The 21,513-nt window shown below is 41.2% G+C and overlaps 1 protein-coding gene across 1 annotated transcript in view; it reads right to left on the bottom strand.

The window, feature by feature from the left end:
• Window positions 1-14,706: 14,706 nt before the first annotated feature.
• The window catches only part of LOC112236794 (macrophage mannose receptor 1), a 96,210-nt gene continuing 89,403 nt past the window's right edge, over window positions 14,707-21,513 (bottom strand). The window contains 5 exon segments of the mRNA XM_042307920.1: window positions 14,707-15,004; window positions 15,463-15,489; window positions 16,040-16,204; window positions 18,028-18,144; window positions 18,593-18,766. Coding sequence (XP_042163854.1) covers window positions 14,745-15,004; window positions 15,463-15,489; window positions 16,040-16,204; window positions 18,028-18,144; window positions 18,593-18,766 — 743 coding nt within the window. The 3' untranslated portion in view covers window positions 14,707-14,744.

The following is a 21,513-nucleotide window of genomic DNA, read 5'->3' as shown; positions in this document are numbered from 1 at the left end:
CATAACGTTACCCTGACCAGATGGACTATAAATACATAACGTTACCCTGACCAGATGGACTATAAATACATAACGTTACCCTGACCAGATGGACTATAAATACATAACATTACCTGACCAGATGGACTATAAATACATAACGTTACCCTGACCAGATGGACTATAAATACATAACATTACCCTGACCAGATGGACTATAAATACATAACGTTACCCTGACCAGATGGACTATAAATACATAAATTACCCTGACCAGATGGACTATAAATACATAACCAGATTACCCTGACCAGATGGACTATAAATACATAACGTTACCAGATGGACTATAAATACATAACCTGACCAGATGGACTATAAATACATAACGTTACCCTGACCAGATGGACTATAAATACATAATTAGTTTACCCTGACCAGATGGACTATAAATACATAACGTTACCCTGACCAGATGGACTATAAATACATAACGTTACCCTGACCAGATGGAACGTTACCCAGATGACCAGATGGACTATAAATACATAACATTACCCTGACCAGATGGACTATAAATACATAACATTACCTGACCAGATGGACTATAAATACATAACGTTACCCTGACCAGATGGACTATAAATACATAACGTTAACTTACCCTACAGAGACTATAAATGGACTATAAATACATAACGTTACCTGACCAGACCAGACTATAAATTAATGGACTATACCCTGACCAGATGGACTATAAATACATATACCTGACCAGATATAACAGTTTACCCTGACCAGATGGACTATAAATACATACCCTGACCAGATGGACTATAAATACATAACCAGATGGACTATTACCCTGACCAGATGGACTATAAATACATAATGGACTAGTTACCCTGACCAGATGGACTATAAATACATAACGTTACCCTGACCAGATGGACTATAAATACATGACCAACGTTACCCTGACCAGATGGACTATAAATACATAACGTTACCCTGACCAGATGGACTATAAATACATAACGTTACCCTGACCAGATGGACTATAAATACATAACGTTACCCTGACCAGATGGACTATAAATACATAACGTTACCCTGTTACCCTGACCAGATGGACTATAAATACATAACGTTACCCTGACCAGATGGACTATAAATACATAACGTTACCCTGACCAGATGGACTATAAATACATAACATTACCCTGACCAGATGGACTATAAGATGGACTATAACATAACGTTACCCTGACCTGACCAGATGGACTATAAATACATAACGTTACCCTGACCAGATGGACTATAAATACATAACGTTACCCTGACCAGATGGACTATAAATACATAACGTTACCCTGACCAGATGGACTATAAATACATAACGTTACCAGATGGACTATAAGTAACGTTACCCTGACCAGATGGACTATAAATACATAACGTTACCCTGACCAGATGGACTATAAATACATAACGTTACCCTGACCAGATGGACTATAAATACATAACGTTACCCTGACCAGATGGACTATAAATACATAACATTACCCTGACCAGATGGACTATAAATACATAATTAGTTACCCTGACCAGATGGACTATAAATACATAAACAGAATTAGTTTACCCTGACCAGATGGACTATAAATACATAACGTTACCCTGACCAGATGGACTATAAATACATAACGTTACCCTGACCAGATGGACTATAAATACATAACATTACCCTGACCAGATGGACTATAAATACATAACGTTACCCTGACCAGATGGACTATAAATACATAACGTTACCCTGACCAGATGGACTATAAATACATAACGTTACCCTGACCAGATGGACTATAAATACATAACGTTACCCTGACCAGATGGACTATAAATACATAACGTTACCCTGACCAGATGGACTATAAATACATAACGTTACCCTGACCAGATGGACTATAAATACATAACGTTACCCTGACCAGATGGACTATAAATACATAACGTTACTGACCAGATTACTATTTACCCTGACCAGATGGACTATAAATACATAACGTTACCCTGACCAGATGGACTATAAATACATAACGTTACCCTGACCAGATGGACTATAAATACATAACGTTACCAATTAGTTTACCCTGACCAGATGGACTATAAATACATAACGTTACCCTGACCAGATGGACTATAAATACATAACGTTACCCTACCAGATGGACTATAAATACATAATTAGTTTACCCTGACCAGATGGACTATAAATACATAACAGATGGACTATTACCCTGACCAGATGGACTATAAATACATAACGTTACCCTGACCAGATGGACTATAAATACATAACGTTACCCTGACCAGATGGACTATAAATACATAACGTTACCCTGACCAGATGGACTATAAATACATAACGTTACCCTGACCAGATGGACTATAAATACATAACGTTACCCTGACCAGATGGACTATAAATACATAACGTTACCCTGACCAGATGGACTATAAATACATAACCTTACCAATTAGTTTACCCTGACCAGATGCAGTATAAATACATAACGTTACCCTGACCAGATGGACTATAAATACATAACGTTACCCTGACCAGATGGACTATAAATACATAACGTTACCCTGACCAGATGGACTATAAATACATAACCCTGACCAGATTACCCTGACCAGATGGACTATAAATACATAACGTTACCCTGACCAGATGGACTATAAATACATAACGTTACCAATTAGTTTACCCTGACCAGATGGACTATAAATACATAACGTTACCCTGACCAGATGGACTATAAATACATAACGTTACCCTGACCAGATGGACTATAAATACATAACGTTACCCTGACCAGATGGACTATAAATACATAACGTTACCCTGACCAGATGGACTATAAATACGTTACCCTGACCAGATGGACTATAAATACATAACGTTACCCTGACCAGATACCCTGACCAGATGGACTATAAATACATAACGTTACCCTGACCAGATGGACTATAAATACATAACGTTACCCTGACCAGATGGACTATAAATACATAACGTTACCCTGACCAGATGGACTATAAAAATACGTTACCCTGACCAGATGGACTATAAATACATATTACCCTGACCAGATGGACTATAAATACATAACGTTACCCTGACCAGATGGACTATAAATACATAACGTTACCCTGACCAGATGGACTATAAATACATAACGTTACCAATTAGTTTACCCTGACCAGATGGACTATAAATACATAACGTTACCCTGACCAGATGGACTATAAATACATAACGTTACCCTGACCAGATGGACTATAAATACATAACGTTACCCTGACCAGATGGACTATAAATACATAACGTTACCAATTAGTTTACCCTGACCAGATGGACTATAAATACATAACGTTACCCTGACCAGATGGACTATAAATACATAACGTTACCCTGACCAGATGGACTATAAATACATAACGTTACCCTGACCAGATGGACTATAAATACATAACGTTACCCTGACCAGATGGACTATAAATACATAACGTTACCCTGACCAGATGGACTATAAATACATAACGTTACCCTGACCAGATGGACTATAAATACATAACGTTACCCTGACCAGATGGACTATAAATACATAACGTGGACTATAAATTAGTTTACCCTGACCAGATGGACTATAAATACATAACGTTACCCTGACCAGATGGACTATAAATACATAACGTTACCCTGACCAGATGGACTATAAATACATAACGTTACCCTGACCAGATGGACTATAAATACATAACGTTACCCTGACCAGATGGACTATAAATACATAACATTACCCTGACCAGATGGACTATAAATACATAACATTACCCTGATAACGTTACCCTGACCAGATGGACTATAAATACATAACGTTACCCTGACCAGATGGACTATAAATACATAACGTTACCCTGACCAGATGGACTATAAATACATAACATTACCCTGACCAGATGGACTATAAATACATAACTGACCATTACCCTGACCAGATGGACTATAAATACATAATAACGTTACCCTGACCAGATGGACTATAAATACATAACGTTACCCTGACCAGATGGACTATAAATACATAACGTTACCCTGACCAGATGGACTATAAATTACCCTGACCAGATGGACTATAAATACATAACGTTACCCTGACCAGATGGACTATAAATACATAACGTTACCCTGACCAGATGGACTATAAATACATAACGTTACCCTGACCAGATGGACTATAAATACATAACGTTACCCTGACCAGATGGACTATAAATACATAACGTTACCAATTAGTTTACCCTGACCAGATGGACTATAAATACATAACATTACCCTGACCAGATGGACTATAAATACATAACGTTACCCTGACCAGATGGACTATAAATACATAACGTTACCAATTAGTTTACCCTGACCAGATGGACTATAAATACATAACATTACCCTGACCAGATGGACTATAAATACATAACGTTACCCTGACCAGATGGACTATAAATACATAACGTTACCCTGACCAGATGGACTATAAATACATAACATTACCCTGACCAGATGGACTATAAATACATAACGTTACCCTGACCAGATGGACTATAAATACATAACGTTACCCTGACCAGATGGACTATAAATACATAACATTACCCTGACCAGATGGACTATAAATACATAATGTTAACCTGACCAGACGGACTATAAATACATAACATTACCAATTAGTTTACCCTGACCAGATGGACTATAAATACATAACGTTACCCTGACCAGATGGACTATAAATACATAACGTTACCAATAACGTTACCCTGACCAGATGGACTATAAATACATAACGTTACGTTACCAGATGGACTAGTTTACCCTGACCAGATGGACTATAAATACATAACAATTAGTTTACCCTGACCAGATGGACTATAAATACATAACGTTACCCTGACCAGATGGACTATAAATACATAACGTTACCCTGACCAGATGGACTATAAATACATAACGTTACCCTGACCAGATGGACTATAAATACATAACGTTACCCTGACCAGATGGACTATAAATACATACGTTACAATTAGTTTACCCTGACCAGATGGACTATAAATACATACATACCAACTATAAATAGTTTACCCTGACCAGATGGACTATAAATACATAACGTTTACCCTGACCAGATGGACTATAAATACATAACGTTACCCTGACCAGATGGACTATAAATACATAATGCTACCAATTAGTTTACCCTGACCAGATGGACTATAAATACATAACGTTACCCTGACCAGATGTACTATAAATACATAACGTTACCAATTAGTTTACCCTGACCAGATGGACTATAAATACATAACGTTACCCTGACCAGATGGACTATAAATACATAACATTACCCTGACCAGATGGACTATAAATTCATAATGTTACCCTGACCAGATGAACTATAAATACATAACGTTACCCTGACCAGATGGACTATAAATACATAACGTTACCCTGACCAGATGGACTATAAATACATAACGTTACCAGATGGACTATAAATACATTTACCCTGACCAGATGGACTATAAATACATAAACCAGATGGACTATAAATTTACCCTGACCAGATGGACTATAAATACATAACGTTACCCTGACCAGATGGACTATAAATACATAATAACGTTACCCTGACCAGATGGACTATAAATACATAACGTTACCCTGACCAGATGGACTATAAATACATAACGTTACCCTGACCAGATGGACTATAAATACATAACCTGACCAGATGGACTATAAATTACCCTGACCAGATGGACTATAAATACATAACGTTACCTGATTAGACTATTTACCCTGACCAGATGGACTATAAATACATAACGTTACCAGATGGACTATTACATTTACCCTGACCAGATGGACTATAAATACATAACGTTACCCTGACCAGATGGACTATAAATACATAACGTTACCTATAAATTAGTTTACCCTGACCAGATGGACTATAAATACATAAACCGTTACCCTGACCAGATGGACTATAAATACATAACAATTAGTTTACCCTGACCAGATGGACTATAAATACATAACGTTACCCTGACCAGATGGACTATAAATACATAACGTTACCCTGACCAGATGGACTATAAATACATAACGTTACCCTGACCAGATGGACTATAAATACATAACATTAGTTTACCCTGACCAGATGGACTATAAATACATAACGTTACCAATTAGTTTACCCTGACCAGATGGACTATAAATACATAACGTTACCAGATGGACTATAAATACATTTACCCTGACCAGATGGACTATAAATACATAACGTTACCCTGACCAGATGGACTATAAATACATAACGTTACCATTATGGACTATTACCCTGACCAGATGGACTATAAATACATAACGTTACCCTGACCAGATGGACTATAAATACATAACGTTACCTGACCAGATGGTTTACCCTGACCAGATGGACTATAAATACATAACGTTACCCTGACCAGATGGACTATAAATACATAACGTTACCCTGACCAGATGGACTATAAATACATAACGTTACCCTGACCAGATGGACTATAAATACATAACGTTACCCTGACCAGATGGACTATAAATACATAACGTTACCCTGACCAGATGGACTATAAATACATAACATTACCCTGACCAGATGGACTATAAATACATAACGTTACCCTGACCAGATGGACTATAAATACATAACGTTACCCTGACCAGATGGACTATAAATACATAACGTTACCCTGACCAGATGGACTATAAATACATAACATTACCCTGACCAGATGGACTATAAATACATAACGTTACAATTAGTTTACCCTGACCAGATGGACTATAATAATACATAATATACAATTAGTTTACCCTGACCAGATGGACTATAAATACATAACAATTAGTTTACCCTGACCAGATGGACTATAAATACATAACGTTACCCTGACCAGATGGACTATAAATACATAACGTTACCCTGACCAGATGGACTATAAACACATAACATTACCCTGACCAGATGGACTATAAATACATAACGTTACCCTGACCAGATGGACTATAAATACATAACGTTACCCTGACCAGATGGACTATAAATACATAACGTTACCAATTAGTTTACCCTGACCAGATGGACTATAAATACATAACGTTACCCTGACCAGATGGACTATAAATACATAACGTTACCCTGACCAGATGGACTATAAATACATAACGTTACCAATTAGTTTACCCTGACCAGATGGACTATAAATACATAACGTTACCCTGACCAGATGGACTATAAATACATAACGTTACCAATTAGTTTACCCTGACCAGATGGACTATAAATACATAACGTTACCCTGACCAGATGGACTATAAATACATAACATTACCCTGACCAGATGGACTATAAAATACATAATGGACTATAAATACATTACCCTGACCAGATGGACTATAAATACATAACGTTACCAATTAGTTTACCCTGACCAGATGGACTATAAATACATAACGTTACCAATTAGTTTACCCTGACCAGATGGACTATAAATACATAATAACGTTACCCTGACCAGATGGACTATAAATACATAACCTGACCAGTTACCCTGACCAGATGGACTATAAATACATAAACGTTTACCCTGACCAGATGGACTATAAATACATAACGTTACCCTGACCAGATGGACTATAAATACATAACGTTACCCTGACCAGATGGACTATAAATACATAACGTTACCCTGACCAGATGGACTATAAATACATAACGTTACCCTGACCAGATGGACTATAAATACATGACCAGATGGACTATAACAATTAGTTTACCCTGACCAGATGGACTATAAATACATAACGTTACCAGATGGACTATAAATACATTTACCCTGACCAGATGGACTATAAATACATAACGTTACCCTGACCAGATGGACTATAAATACATAACGTTACCCTGACCAGATGGACTATAAATACATAAACTGACCAGATGGACTATTACCCTGACCAGATGGACTATAAATACATAACGTTACCCTGACCAGATGGACTATAAATACATAACGTTACCCTGACCAGATGGACTATAAATACATAACGTTACCCTGACCAGATGGACTATAAATACATAACGTTACCAATTAGTTTACCCTGACCAGATGGACTATAAATACATAACGTTACCAATTAGTTTACCCTGACCAGATGGACTATAAATACATAAGTTACCAATTAGTTTACCCTGACCAGATGGACTATAAATACATAACGTTACCCTGACCAGATGGACTATAAATACATAACGTTACCAATTAGTTTACCCTGACCAGATGGACTATAAATACATAACGTTACCCTGACCAGATGGACTATAAATACATAACGTTTACCCTGACCAGATGGACTATAAATACATTTACCCTGACCAGATGGACTATAAATACATAACGTTACCCTGACCAGATGGACTATAAATACATAACGTTACCCTGACCAGATGGACTATAAATACATAACGTTACCCTGACCAGATGGACTATAAATACATAACGTTACCCTGACCAGATGGACTATAAATACATAACGTTACCCTGACCAGATGGACTATAAATACATAACGTTACCCTGACCAGATGGACTATAAATACATAACGTTACCCTGACCAGATGGACTATAAATACATAACGTTACCCTGACCAGATGGACTATAAATACATAACGTTACCCTGACCAGATGGACTATAAATACATAACGTTACCCTGACCAGATGGACTATAAATACATAACTGACCAGATGGACTATAAATTACCCTGACCAGATGGACTATAAATACATAACGTTACCCTGACCAGATGGACTATAAATACATAACGTTACCCTGACCAGATGGACTATAAATACATAACGTTACCCTGACCAGATGGACTATAAATACATAACGTTACCCTGACCAGATGGACTATAAATACATAACCAATTAGTTACCCTGACCAGATGGACTATAAATACATAACGTTACCAATTAGTTACCCTGACCAGATTACCCTGACCAGATGGACTATAAATACATAACGTTACCCTGACCAGATGGACTATAAATACATAATAATTAGTTTACCCTGACCAGATGGACTATAAATACATAACATTACCCTGACCAGATGGACTATAAATACATAACGTTACCCTGACCAGATGGACTATAAATACATAATTAGTTTACCCTGACCAGATGGACTATAAATACATAACATTACCCTGACCAGATGGACTATAAATACATAACGTTACCCTGACCAGATGGACTATAAATACATAACGTTACCCTGACCAGATGGACTATAAATACATAACGTTACCAATTAGTTTACCCTGACCAGATGGACTATAAATACACATAACGTTACCCTGACCAGATGGACTATAAATACATAACCAGATGGACTATTACCCTGACCAGATGGACTATAAATACATAACGTTACCCTGACCAGATGGACTATAAATACATAACGTTACCCTGACCAGATGGACTATAAATACATAACGTTACCCTGACCAGATGGACTATAAATACATAACGTTACCCTGACCAGATGGACTATAAATACATAAATTAGTTTACCCTGACCAGATGGACTATAAATACATAACGTTACCCTGACCAGATGGACTATAAATACATAACGTTACCAATTAGTTTACCCTGACCAGATGTACTATAAATACATAACGTTACCCTGACCAGATGGACTATAAATACATAACGTTACCCTGACCAGATGGACTATAAATACATAACGTTACCCTGACCAGATGGACTATAAATACATAATGTTACCCTGACCAGATGGACTATAAATACATAACGTTACCAATTAGTTTACCCTGACCAGATGGACTATAAATACATAACGTTACCCTGACCAGATGGACTATAAATACATAACAATTAGTTTACCCTGACCAGATGGACTATAAATACATAACGTTACCCTGACCAGATGGACTATAAATACATAACGTTACTATAAATACATTTACCCTGACCAGATGGACTATAAATACATAACGTTACCCTGACCAGATGGACTATAAATACATAACGTTACCCCTGACCAGATGGACTATAAATACATAACAATTAGTTTACCCTGACCAGATGGACTATAAATACATAACGTTACCCTGACCAGATGGACTATAAATACATAACATTACCCTGACCAGATGGACTATAAATACATAACGTTACCCTGACCAGATGGACTATAAATACATAACGTTACCCTGACCAGATGGACTATAAATACATGTTACCCTGACCAGATGGACTATAAATACATAACGTTACCCTGACCAGATGGACTATAAATACATAACGTTACCCTGACCAGATGGACTATAAATACATAACGTTACCCTGACCAGATGGACTATAAATACATAACGTTACCCTGACCAGATGGACTATAAATACATAACAATTAGTTTACCCTGACCAGATGGACTATAAATACATAACGTTACCCTGACCAGATGGATTACCCTGACCAGATGGACTATAAATACATAACGTTACCCTGACCAGATGGACTATAAATACATAACGTTACCCTGACCAGATGGACTATAAATACATAACGTTACCCTGACCAGATGGACTATAAATACATAACGTTACCCTGACCAGATGGACTATAAATACATAACGTTACCCTGACCAGATGGACTATAAATACATAACAACCAGATGGACTTTACCCTGACCAGATGGACTATAAATACATAACGTTACCCTGACCAGATGGACTATAAATACATAACGTTACCCTGACCAGATGGACTATAAATACATAACGTTACCCTGACCAGATGGACTATAAATACATAACGTTACCCTGACCAGATGGACTATAAATACATAACGTTACCCTGACCAGATGGACTATAAATACATAACAATTAGTTTACCCTGACCAGATGGACTATAAATACATAACATTACCCTGACCAGATGGACTATAAATACATAACGTTACCCTGACCAGATGGACTATAAATACATAACAGATGGACTATTACCCTGACCAGATGGACTATAAATACATAACGTTACCCTGACCAGATGGACTATAAATACATAACGTTACCCTGACCAGATGGACTATAAATACATAACGTTACCCTGACCAGATGGACTATAAATACATAACTATAAATTACCCTGACCAGATGGACTATAAATACATAACGTTACCCTGACCAGATGGACTATAAATACATAACGTTTACCCTGACCAGATGGACTATAAATACATAACGTTACCCTGACCAGATGGACTATAAATACATAACGTTACCCTGACCAGATGGACTATAAATACATAACGTTACCCTGACCAGATGGACTATAAATACATAACGTTACCCTGACCAGATGGACTATAAATACATAACGTTACCGACCAGATGGACTATAAATACATAACGTTACCAATTAGTTTACCCTGACCAGATGGACTATAAATACATAACGTTACCCTGACCAGATGGACTATAAATACATAACGTTACCCTGACCAGATGGACTATAAATACATAACATTACCCTGACCAGATGGACTATAAATACATAACGTTACCCTGACCAGATGGACTATAAATACATAACGTTACCCTGACCAGATGGACTATAAATAATACATACCAATTACCCTGACCAGATGGACTATTACCCTGACCAGATGGACTATAAATACATAAACAATTAGTTTACCCTGACCAGATGGACTATAAATACGTTACCCTGACCAGATGGACTATAAAACGTTTACCCTGACCAGATGGACTATAAATACATAACGTTACCCTGACCAGATGGACTATAAATACATAACGTTACCCTGACCAGATGGACTATAAATACATAACCGTTACCCTGACCAGATGGACTATAAATACATAACATTACCCTGACCAGATGGACTATAAATACATAACGTTACCCTGACCAGATGGACTATAAATACATAACGTTACCATTAGTTTACCCTGACCAGATGGACTATAAATACATAACGTTGACCATAACGTTACCCTGACCAGATGGACTATAAATACATAACATTACCCTGACCAGATGGACTATAAATACAGTTTACCCTGACCAGATGGACTATAAATACATAACGTTATAATTAAGTTTACCCTGACCAGATGGACTATAAATACATAACATTACCCTGACCAGATGGACTATAAATACATAACGTTTACCCTGACCAGATGGACTATAAATACATAACATTACCCTGACCAGATGGACTATAAATACATAAGTTTACCCTGACCAGATGGACTATAAATAGTTTTTGCTTGCGTCTGTCTGGAGTGAATATGTGTTATTACCTTTGATAAATAAACACCAGAGGAAAGATGGATGATGCTTTTTCCCAGAAGCTTGAATCTGAGCATTTATATGCTCCCTGCTTTTGTTTAGCTGTTTAGCTGAATGATCGATGTTCTTCAGGTCACTGTACCCACCTTTCCACCAAGGCTCAGACTTACCAAAATGCAGGCAAGGCAATACAGGCGGCTTGATGAAAGGGCTCCCCTGTTAACCAGCTATACTTTTGATACCAGTTGGTTTTGAACGACCTCACCTTTTCATCGTTCTTCATGAAATTGATCTCAGACAGGCAGAGGTCGGCCCTCGGTTTTAATCCGTACCTTTTCTGTGTACCCCCGAGAATGAAAGGGGTTCTTCAAAAAGTCAAAAAAAATTGCTACTATGACAAACACTCTTCAAATAAAATATAATTTTGTCACATGCTTAACAGAGAAATGCTTATGGCTCTTCCCAACAATGCAGAGAGAAAGAAATTAATATTTTCAAAAAATGAACATTAATTGCAACATCACTTTAAAAAAAATTAAAAGCAGATATTTTTCATGCAGGTAAAAAATGTTACACCTTTCAGTGAAATCCCACATCACCCCCTTACAGAACTCTACTTAACAAATAACAGCACTACATACCAAATGTGTTCATACAGATGCATTATCTTCCAAACTGCTGATGTTGAAGGACTTCCCACAGACAGCAGAAACATGCACATTTACTCTGAATTTCAGGTTTAAAAATACTCCCAACAGCTGATATTACCTCTTCAGAATGCCCAATAACTTAGTACCCACAAGACATTATTATTTACAATGCCAATCATTACCGTGCAAAAAAAAACTTTGAAACTGGCTGACATTAACATAGAACATCTGCAAAGTCAAAATATCAGAAACAGAAAGCGTAATCTGCTTCACAGCTCATCCAAAGGCAATGTGTCCAGCTTGAACCCTGGCTTTAATTTAGGCTTTATCCTTATCATTATGGTTGTTGATGTTTGGTGTTCTGGCACGGTATCGGGGGACCTCTCTGTCCACTTCTCCCTCAGTGAGTATCCTAACCCTCTACAGAGAGATAGTATCCTAACCCTCTACAGAGAGATAGTATCCTAACCCTCTACAGAGAGATAGTATCCTAACCCTCTACAGAGAGATAGTATCCTAACCCCCTACAGAGAGATAGTATCCTAACCCTCTACAGAGAGAGATAGTATCCTAACCCTCTACAGAGAGATAGTATCCTAACCCCCTACAGAGAGATGGTATCCTAACCCTCTACAGAGAGATAGTATCCTAACCCTCTACAGAGAGAGATAGTATCCTAACCCTCTACAGAGAGAGATAGTATCCTAACCCTCTACAGAGAGATAGTATCCTAACCCTCTACAGAGAGATAGTATCCCAACCCTCTACAGATATTATCCTAACCCTCTACAGATATTATCCTAAGCCTCTACAGAGAGATAGTATCCTAACACTCTACAGAGAGATAGTATCCTAACCCTCTACAGAGAGAGATAGTATCCTAACCCCCTACAGAGAGAGATAGTATCCTAACCCCCTACAGAGAGATAGTATCCTAACCCTCTACAGAGAGAGATAGTATCCTAACCCTACACAGAGAGAGATAGTAACCCTCTACAGAGAGAGACCCTATCCTAACTCTACAGAGATAGTATCCCGAACCCTACAGAGAGAGATAGTACCTAACCCCCTACAGAGAGATAGTACTAACCCTCTACAGAGACACAGTACACACCCTACACACACACACACACACACACACTCACACTCACACTCTCACACACACACACACACACACACACACACACACACACACACACACACACACACACACACACACTCCTACACAAAGTGATGATGAGAAGCCTTTATTGGATACAACACAGCTCATCGTGGACAACATGCTCTTTCCATGACAGACTAACCAGGGTAACCCCCTTGACTCCCCTTCGATTCCCCCTCGACTCCCCTCTCGACTCCCCTCGACTCCCCTTCGATTCCCCCCTTGACTCCCCCTGACTCCCCCTCGACTCCCCCTCGACTCCCCCTTCGATTCCCCCCCTCCCCCTCGACTCCCCCTGACTCCCCTTCGATTCCCCCTCGACTCCCCCTCGACTCCCCCTCGACTCCCCCTTCGATTCCCCCTCGACTCCCCCTCGACTCCCCCCCTCCCCCTTGACTCCCCCTTGACTCCCCCCTCGACTCTCTCCAATCACAAAGTGATCATTGGCTGAGCCTCCATATGGTTAACCAGCTGGCTGGGGTCAACCTCGGTGACGGGCTCCGTGTAGAGGGGGTTGTCGAAGGTACTCCGACCTGCGCTGAAGACCAGGGGGTTGGTGAAGGAGGGCAGGGGACGGCCGGTCTTCTTGTAGAGCATTAAGGCTGTGAGGCCCATCAGACACATGGTAGCCAATACCACCACCACTGCCAGGCCTGAATACACACGCCTCTGACCTGCCTTCAGAGACACTGCAGGATCACAGGAATAAATATTACAGTATGGCTATGGGTTGACTGATATGACTGATTGGTTAATTGACAGAGTGGTTAATTGACAGAGTGGTTAATTGACAGAGTGGTTAATTGACAGAGTGGTTAATTGACAGAGTGGTTCATCGACAGAGTGGTTCATCGACAGAGTGGTTCATCGACAGAGTGGTTCATCGACAGAGTGGTTCATCGACAGAGTGGTTCATCGACGGAGTGGTTCATCGACGGAGTGGTTAATCGACGGAGTGGTTAATCGACGGAGTGGTAATAGACTGATCATTCATTGACTGATTGATTGATTAGTTGATTGAAGGATGGATGATGGGTTGATGGATGGATGGGTGGGTTGGATGATTGATTGATTAATTGATTGATTAATTGATTGAAGGATGGATGATGGGTTGGATGATTGATTGGCTCATTCATTCATGACTCACCACGTGTTGGTGGTGTTTCTGGTAGAACTGGAGGTGGAACAGAGAGGATTAATAACAAGGTATTATTAAGAGGTCCAACGCTGTCTATTATCCTATTTGCTCAAAAAATTCTTCATCACAGACTTAATTTCCTATAGATCTATTGACATTCATATGTGCACTACACAATGGAGTGAGAAAGAAAGTTGTGTGGATATTGTTATAGAGCCATGGTGCTCCCCTCGCACCCTTGTCTTTCCTACAGATGTATGGTCTGTCTCGCCCTTGTCTTTCCTACAGATGTATGGTCAGTCTCACCCTCGTCTTTCCTACAGATGTATGGTCAGTCTCACCCTCGTCTTTCCTACAGATGTATGGTCAGTCTCACCCTCGTCTTTCCTACAGATGTATGGTCTGTCTCAACCTCGTCTTTCCTACAGATGTATGGTCTGTCTCAACCTCGTCTTTCCTACAGATGTATGGTCTGTCTCAACCTCGTCTTTCCTACAGATGTATGGTCTGTCTCAACCTCGTCTTTCCTACAGATGTATGGTCTGTCTCAACCTCGTCTTTCCTACAGATGTATGGTCTGTCTCACCTTTGGGCTTCTTGCAGATGTATGGTTTATCATCCCACATGGTGGCAGTGCTCCAAGTCCCATCAGAGGATAGCATATATCCATAGATATAGGAAGAGTCCTGAGGCTGTCCCTCTGCCCAGTTCATGTAGTCCAGCAGTGTTTGGTCCCACCACTTCCACTGACCTGCAACAGGGTCTGTTGTTAGTAATGTAGTTACCTACACTCTTACAGAAAAAGGTTCTATCTAGAACCTAAAAGGGCTTTTCGGCTGTTACCAGAGTTCTCCCATGGTGACAGCCGAAGAACCATTTTGGAACAATTTTATTATAAAAGTGCAACCTTCCGGTTACTAGCCCAACGCTCTAACCACTACTACCCTGCCGCCCCAGAAGGATTGGATGTTACCTAGGTGTGTTTTGAACAGGCCTATCCAGAAGGATTGGTAGTTATCACGGTGTGTTTTGAACAGGCCTATCTAGAAGGATTCGTAGTTACCTAGGTATGTTTTGAACAGGCCTATGTTCCTAGGTATGTTTTGTACAGGCCTATCCAGAAGGATTCGTAGTTATCACGGTGTGTTTTGAACCGGGATATCTAGGATTGTATGTCCCCTAGGTGTGTTGTGTACAGGCCTATCTAGAATGAATGGTAGTTACCTAGGTGTGTTTTGAACAGGCCTATCTAGAAGGATTGGTAGGTTCCTAGGTGTGTTTGTACAAGACCTATCTAGAAGGATTGGTACTTACCTAGGTATGTTTTGTACAGGCCAATCCAGAAGGACTGGTAGTTACCTAGGTGTGTTTTGAACAGGTCTATCTAGAAGGATTGGTAGGTACCTAGGTGTGTTTTGAACAGGCCTATCCAAAAGGATTGGTAGTTACCTAGGTGTGTTTTGAACAGGTCTATCTAGAATGATTGGTAGTTGCCTAGGTGTGTTTTGAACAGGTCTATCTAGAAGGATTGGTAGTTACCTAGGTGTGTTTCGTACAGGCCTATCTAGAAGGATTGATAGTTACCTAGGTGTGTTTTGAACAGGTCTATCTAGAAGGATTTGTAGTTACCTAGGTGTGTTTTGTACAGGCCTATCTTGAAGGATTGGTAGTTACCTAGGTGTGTTTTGAACAGGTCTATCTAGAAGGATTGGTAGTTACCTAGGTGTGTTTTGAACAGGCCTATCTAGAAGGATTGGTAGTTACCTAGGTGTGTTTCGTACAGGCCTATCTAGAAGGATTGATAGTTACCTAGATGTGTGTTGCACAGGCCTATCTAGAAGGATTGGTAGTTACCTAGGTGTTTTTCATACAGGCCAATCCAGAAGGATTGGTAGTTACCTCGGTGTGTTTTGAACAGGCCCATCTAGAAGGATTGGTAGTTATCTAGGTGTCTTTTGAACAGGCCTATCTAGAAGGATTGGTAGTTACCTAGGTGTGTTTTGAACAGGTCTATCTAGAAGGATTTGTAGTTACCTAGGTGTGTTTTGGACAGGCCTATATTGAAGGATTGGTAGTTACCTAGGTGTGTTTTGAACAGGTCTATCTAGAAGGATTGGTAGTTACCTAGGTGTGTTTTGAACAGGTCTATCTAGAATGATTGGTAGTTGCCTAGGTGTGTTTTGAACAGGTCTATCTAGAAGGATTGGTAGTTACCAAGGTGTGTTTTGAACAGGCCTATCCAGAAGGATTGGTAGTTATCTAGGTGTGTTTTGAACAGGCCTATCCAGAAGGATTGGTAGTTACCTAGGTGTGTTTTGAACAGGTCTATCTAGAATTATTGGTAATTACCAAGGTGTGTTTTGAACAGGTCTATCTAGAATGTTTGGTAGTTACCTAGGTGTGTTTTGAACAGGCCAATCCAGAAGGATTGGTAGTTACCTAGGTGTGTTTTGAACAGGCCAATCCAGAAGGATTGGTAGTTACCTAGGTGTGTTTTGAACAGGCCAATCCAGAAGGATTGGTTGTTACCTAGGTGTGTTTTGAACAGGTCTATCTAGAAGGATTGGTAGTTACCTAGGTGTGTTTTGTACAGGCCAATCCAGAAGGAGGAGTAGCTGTCTTTCAGAAACTCCAGGTTGCTCTTTATGAAGCGAAGTTCTTCAGGATCCTCGATGCTCACCAGAGACGCCCCTTCACACACAATATTGGTATTAATGCCTCTCCATTTACTTTCTTTACGGTTTGTTCTGTCCAAAGAAGTGCACAGTTCATGGAAAACTGGATCCCAATTCCAGTTCTCTCCTTTTCTCCCTGAAGCGTTTACCATCTCACTCCAAACCAGGATGTAAAAGCATTAGATAGGTGTATCAGTCTGTGTCCTAAAGCATTAGATAGGTGTATCAGTCTGTGTCCTAAAGCATTAGATAGGTGTATGAATCTGTGTCCTAAAGCATTAGATAGGTGTATCATTCTGTGTCCTAATGCATTAGATAGGTGTATCAGTCTGGGTCACTCCTTCTGAATGTAATGTGTTACATCAAATCTCCTCTCTCTCCTGACAAGTCAACTTATCAGAAATCACGAGTATTCAATAGGTCGGCATTTTTTGACACACCCTTGGTTTTGAGACTCCTCCTACCTTTACGTGTACAGCTGGTGGAGGCGTCGGCCCACTCAATGTGGTTAATGACGAAGCTGTAGCAGTGCCCTCTGAAAGGCAACCAGGACCAGGGGCTGTTGCTACCAGTGATCTCCTCCTGCTCCTCCTGGATACATTCCCCGGTGTACTGGGGTGGGGCCGTGGGCGGGACGGCTGTGGGGGGAACAAACCAAAAGGATTACAGCACTGCACAGGGATCAACCAATAGGATATCCTCTCTGGGAGAAACTAGCCAATGGTATTATGGCGCTGCATAAGGACCAACAAATAGGATCCTTCACACCCTGCTGCTTTCACACACTGGGGTTGGTACCTGTTACACCTGGGGACTACCAACACACTGGGGTAGGTACCTGTCTCACCTGGTGACAACTAACAGACTGGGTTTGGTACCTGTTACACCTGGGGACTACCAACACACTGGGGTAGGTACCTGTCTCACCTGATGACAACTAACAGACTGGGGTTGGTACCTGTCTCGCCTGGTGACTACCAACACACTGGGGTAGGTACCTGTCTCACCTGGTGACTACTAACACACTGGGGTAGGTACCTGTCTCACCTGGTGACTACTAAAAGACTGGGGTTGGTACCTGTTACACCTGGGGACTACCAACACACTGGGGTAGGTAAGTGTCTCACCTGGTGACAACTAACAGACTGGGGTTGGTACCTGTTAGACCTGGGGACTACGAACACACTGGGGTAGGTACCTGTCTCACCTGGTGACAACTAACAGACTGGGGTTGGTACCTGTCTCGCCTGGTGACTACCAACACACTGGGGTAGGTACCTGTCTCACATGGGGACTACTAACACACTGGGGTGGGTACCTGTCTCACCTTGTGACTACTAACACACTGGGGTAGGTACCTGTCTCACCTGGTGACTACTAACACACTGGGGTAGGTACCTGTCTCACCTTGTGACTACTAACACACTGGGGTAGGTATCTGTCTCACCTAGGGGGCTACTAACACACTGGGGTAGAACGCTGTCTCCCCTGGAGCCTACTAACACATTGAGGTCGGTACCTGTCTCGCCTGGAGAGAACTAACACACTGGGTAAGGAGACTGTCTCACCTGGTGACTGCTAACACACTGGGCCTAGGGACCTGTCTCACCTGGTGACTACTACCACACTGGGGTAGGTACCTGTCTAACCTGGTGACTAACACACTGGGGTAGGTACCTGTGTCACATGGTGACTACTAACACACTGGGGTAGGTACCTGTCTCACCTGGGGACTACTAACACACTGGGGTAGGTGACTGTCTCACCTGGGGACTACTAACACACTGGGGTTGGTACCTGTCTCGCCTGGTGACTACCAACACACTGGGGTAGGTACCTGTCTCACCTGGTGACTACTAACACACTGGGGTAGGTACCTGTCTCACCTGGTGACTACTAACACACTGGGGTAGGTACCTGTCTCACCTGGTGACTACTAACACACTGGGGTAGGTACCTGTCTCACCTGGTGACTACTAACACACTGGGGTAGGTACCTGTCTCACCTGGTGACTACTAACACACTGGGGTAGGTACCTGTCTCACCTGGGGACTACTAAAACACTCGGGTAGGTACCTGTCACACCTGGTGACTACTAACAGACTGGGGTTGGTACCTGTCTCACCTGGTGACTACTAACACACTGGGGTAGGTACCTGTCTCACCTGGTGACAACTAACAGACTGGGTTTGGTACCTGTCACACCTGGGGACTACCAACACACTGGGGTAGGTACCTGTCTCACCTGGGGACTACTAACACACTGGGGTAGGTACCTGTCTCACCTGGTGACTACTAACACACTGGGGTACGTACCTGTCTCACCCGGTGACTACTAACACACTGGGGTAGGTACCTGTCTCACCTGGTGACTACCAACACACTGGGGTAAGTACCTGTCTCACCTGGTGACTACTAACACACTGGGGTAGGTACCTGTCTCACCTGGTGACTACTAACACACTGGGGTAGGTACCTGTCTCACCTGGTGACTACTAACACACTGGGGTAGGTACCTGTCTCACCTGGTGACTACTAACACACTGGGGTAGGTACCTGTCTCACCTGGGGACTACTAAACACACTGGGGTAGGTACCTGTCTCACCTGGTGACTACTAACACACTGGGGTAGGTACCTGTCTCACCTGGTGACTACTAACACACTGGGGTAGGTACCTGTCTCACCTGGTGACTACTAACAGACTGGGTTTGGTACCTGTCACACCTGGGGACTACCAACACACTGGGGTAGGTACCTGTCTCACCTGGTGACTACTAACACACTGGGGTAGGTACCTGTCTCACCCTGGTGACTACTAACACACTGGGGTGTACCTGTCTCACCTGGTGACTACTAACACACTGGGGTAGGTACCTGTCTCACCTGGTGACTACTAACACACTGGGGTAGGTACCTGTCTCACCTGGTGACTACTAACACACTGGGGTAGGTACCTGTCTCACCTGGTGCCTACTAACACACTGGGGTAGGTACCTGTCTCACCTGGGTGAACTAACACAATGGGGAAGGAGACTGTCTCACCTGGTGACTGCTAACACACTGGGTAGGTACCTGTCTCACCTGGTGACTACTAACACACTGGGGTAGGTACCTGTCTCACCTGGTGACTACTAACACACTGGGGTAGGTACCTGTCTCACCTGGTGACTACTAACACACTGGGGTAGGTACCTGTCTCACCTGGTGACTGCAAACACACTGGGGTAGGTACCTGTCTAACCTGGTGACTAACACACTGGGGTAGGTACCTGTCTCACCTGGTGACTACTAACACACTGGGGTAGGTACCTGTCTCACCTGGTGACTACTAACACACTGGGGTAGGTACCTGTCTCACCTGTTGACTACTAACACACTGGGG

This window comes from Oncorhynchus tshawytscha, linkage group LG28 (genome assembly GCF_018296145.1).
Source record: "Oncorhynchus tshawytscha isolate Ot180627B linkage group LG28, Otsh_v2.0, whole genome shotgun sequence".
NCBI lineage: Eukaryota > Metazoa > Chordata > Actinopteri > Salmoniformes > Salmonidae > Oncorhynchus > Oncorhynchus tshawytscha.
Note: the sequence above shows the minus strand (reverse complement) of the source record. Positions and strands in the feature narration are given on the sequence as shown.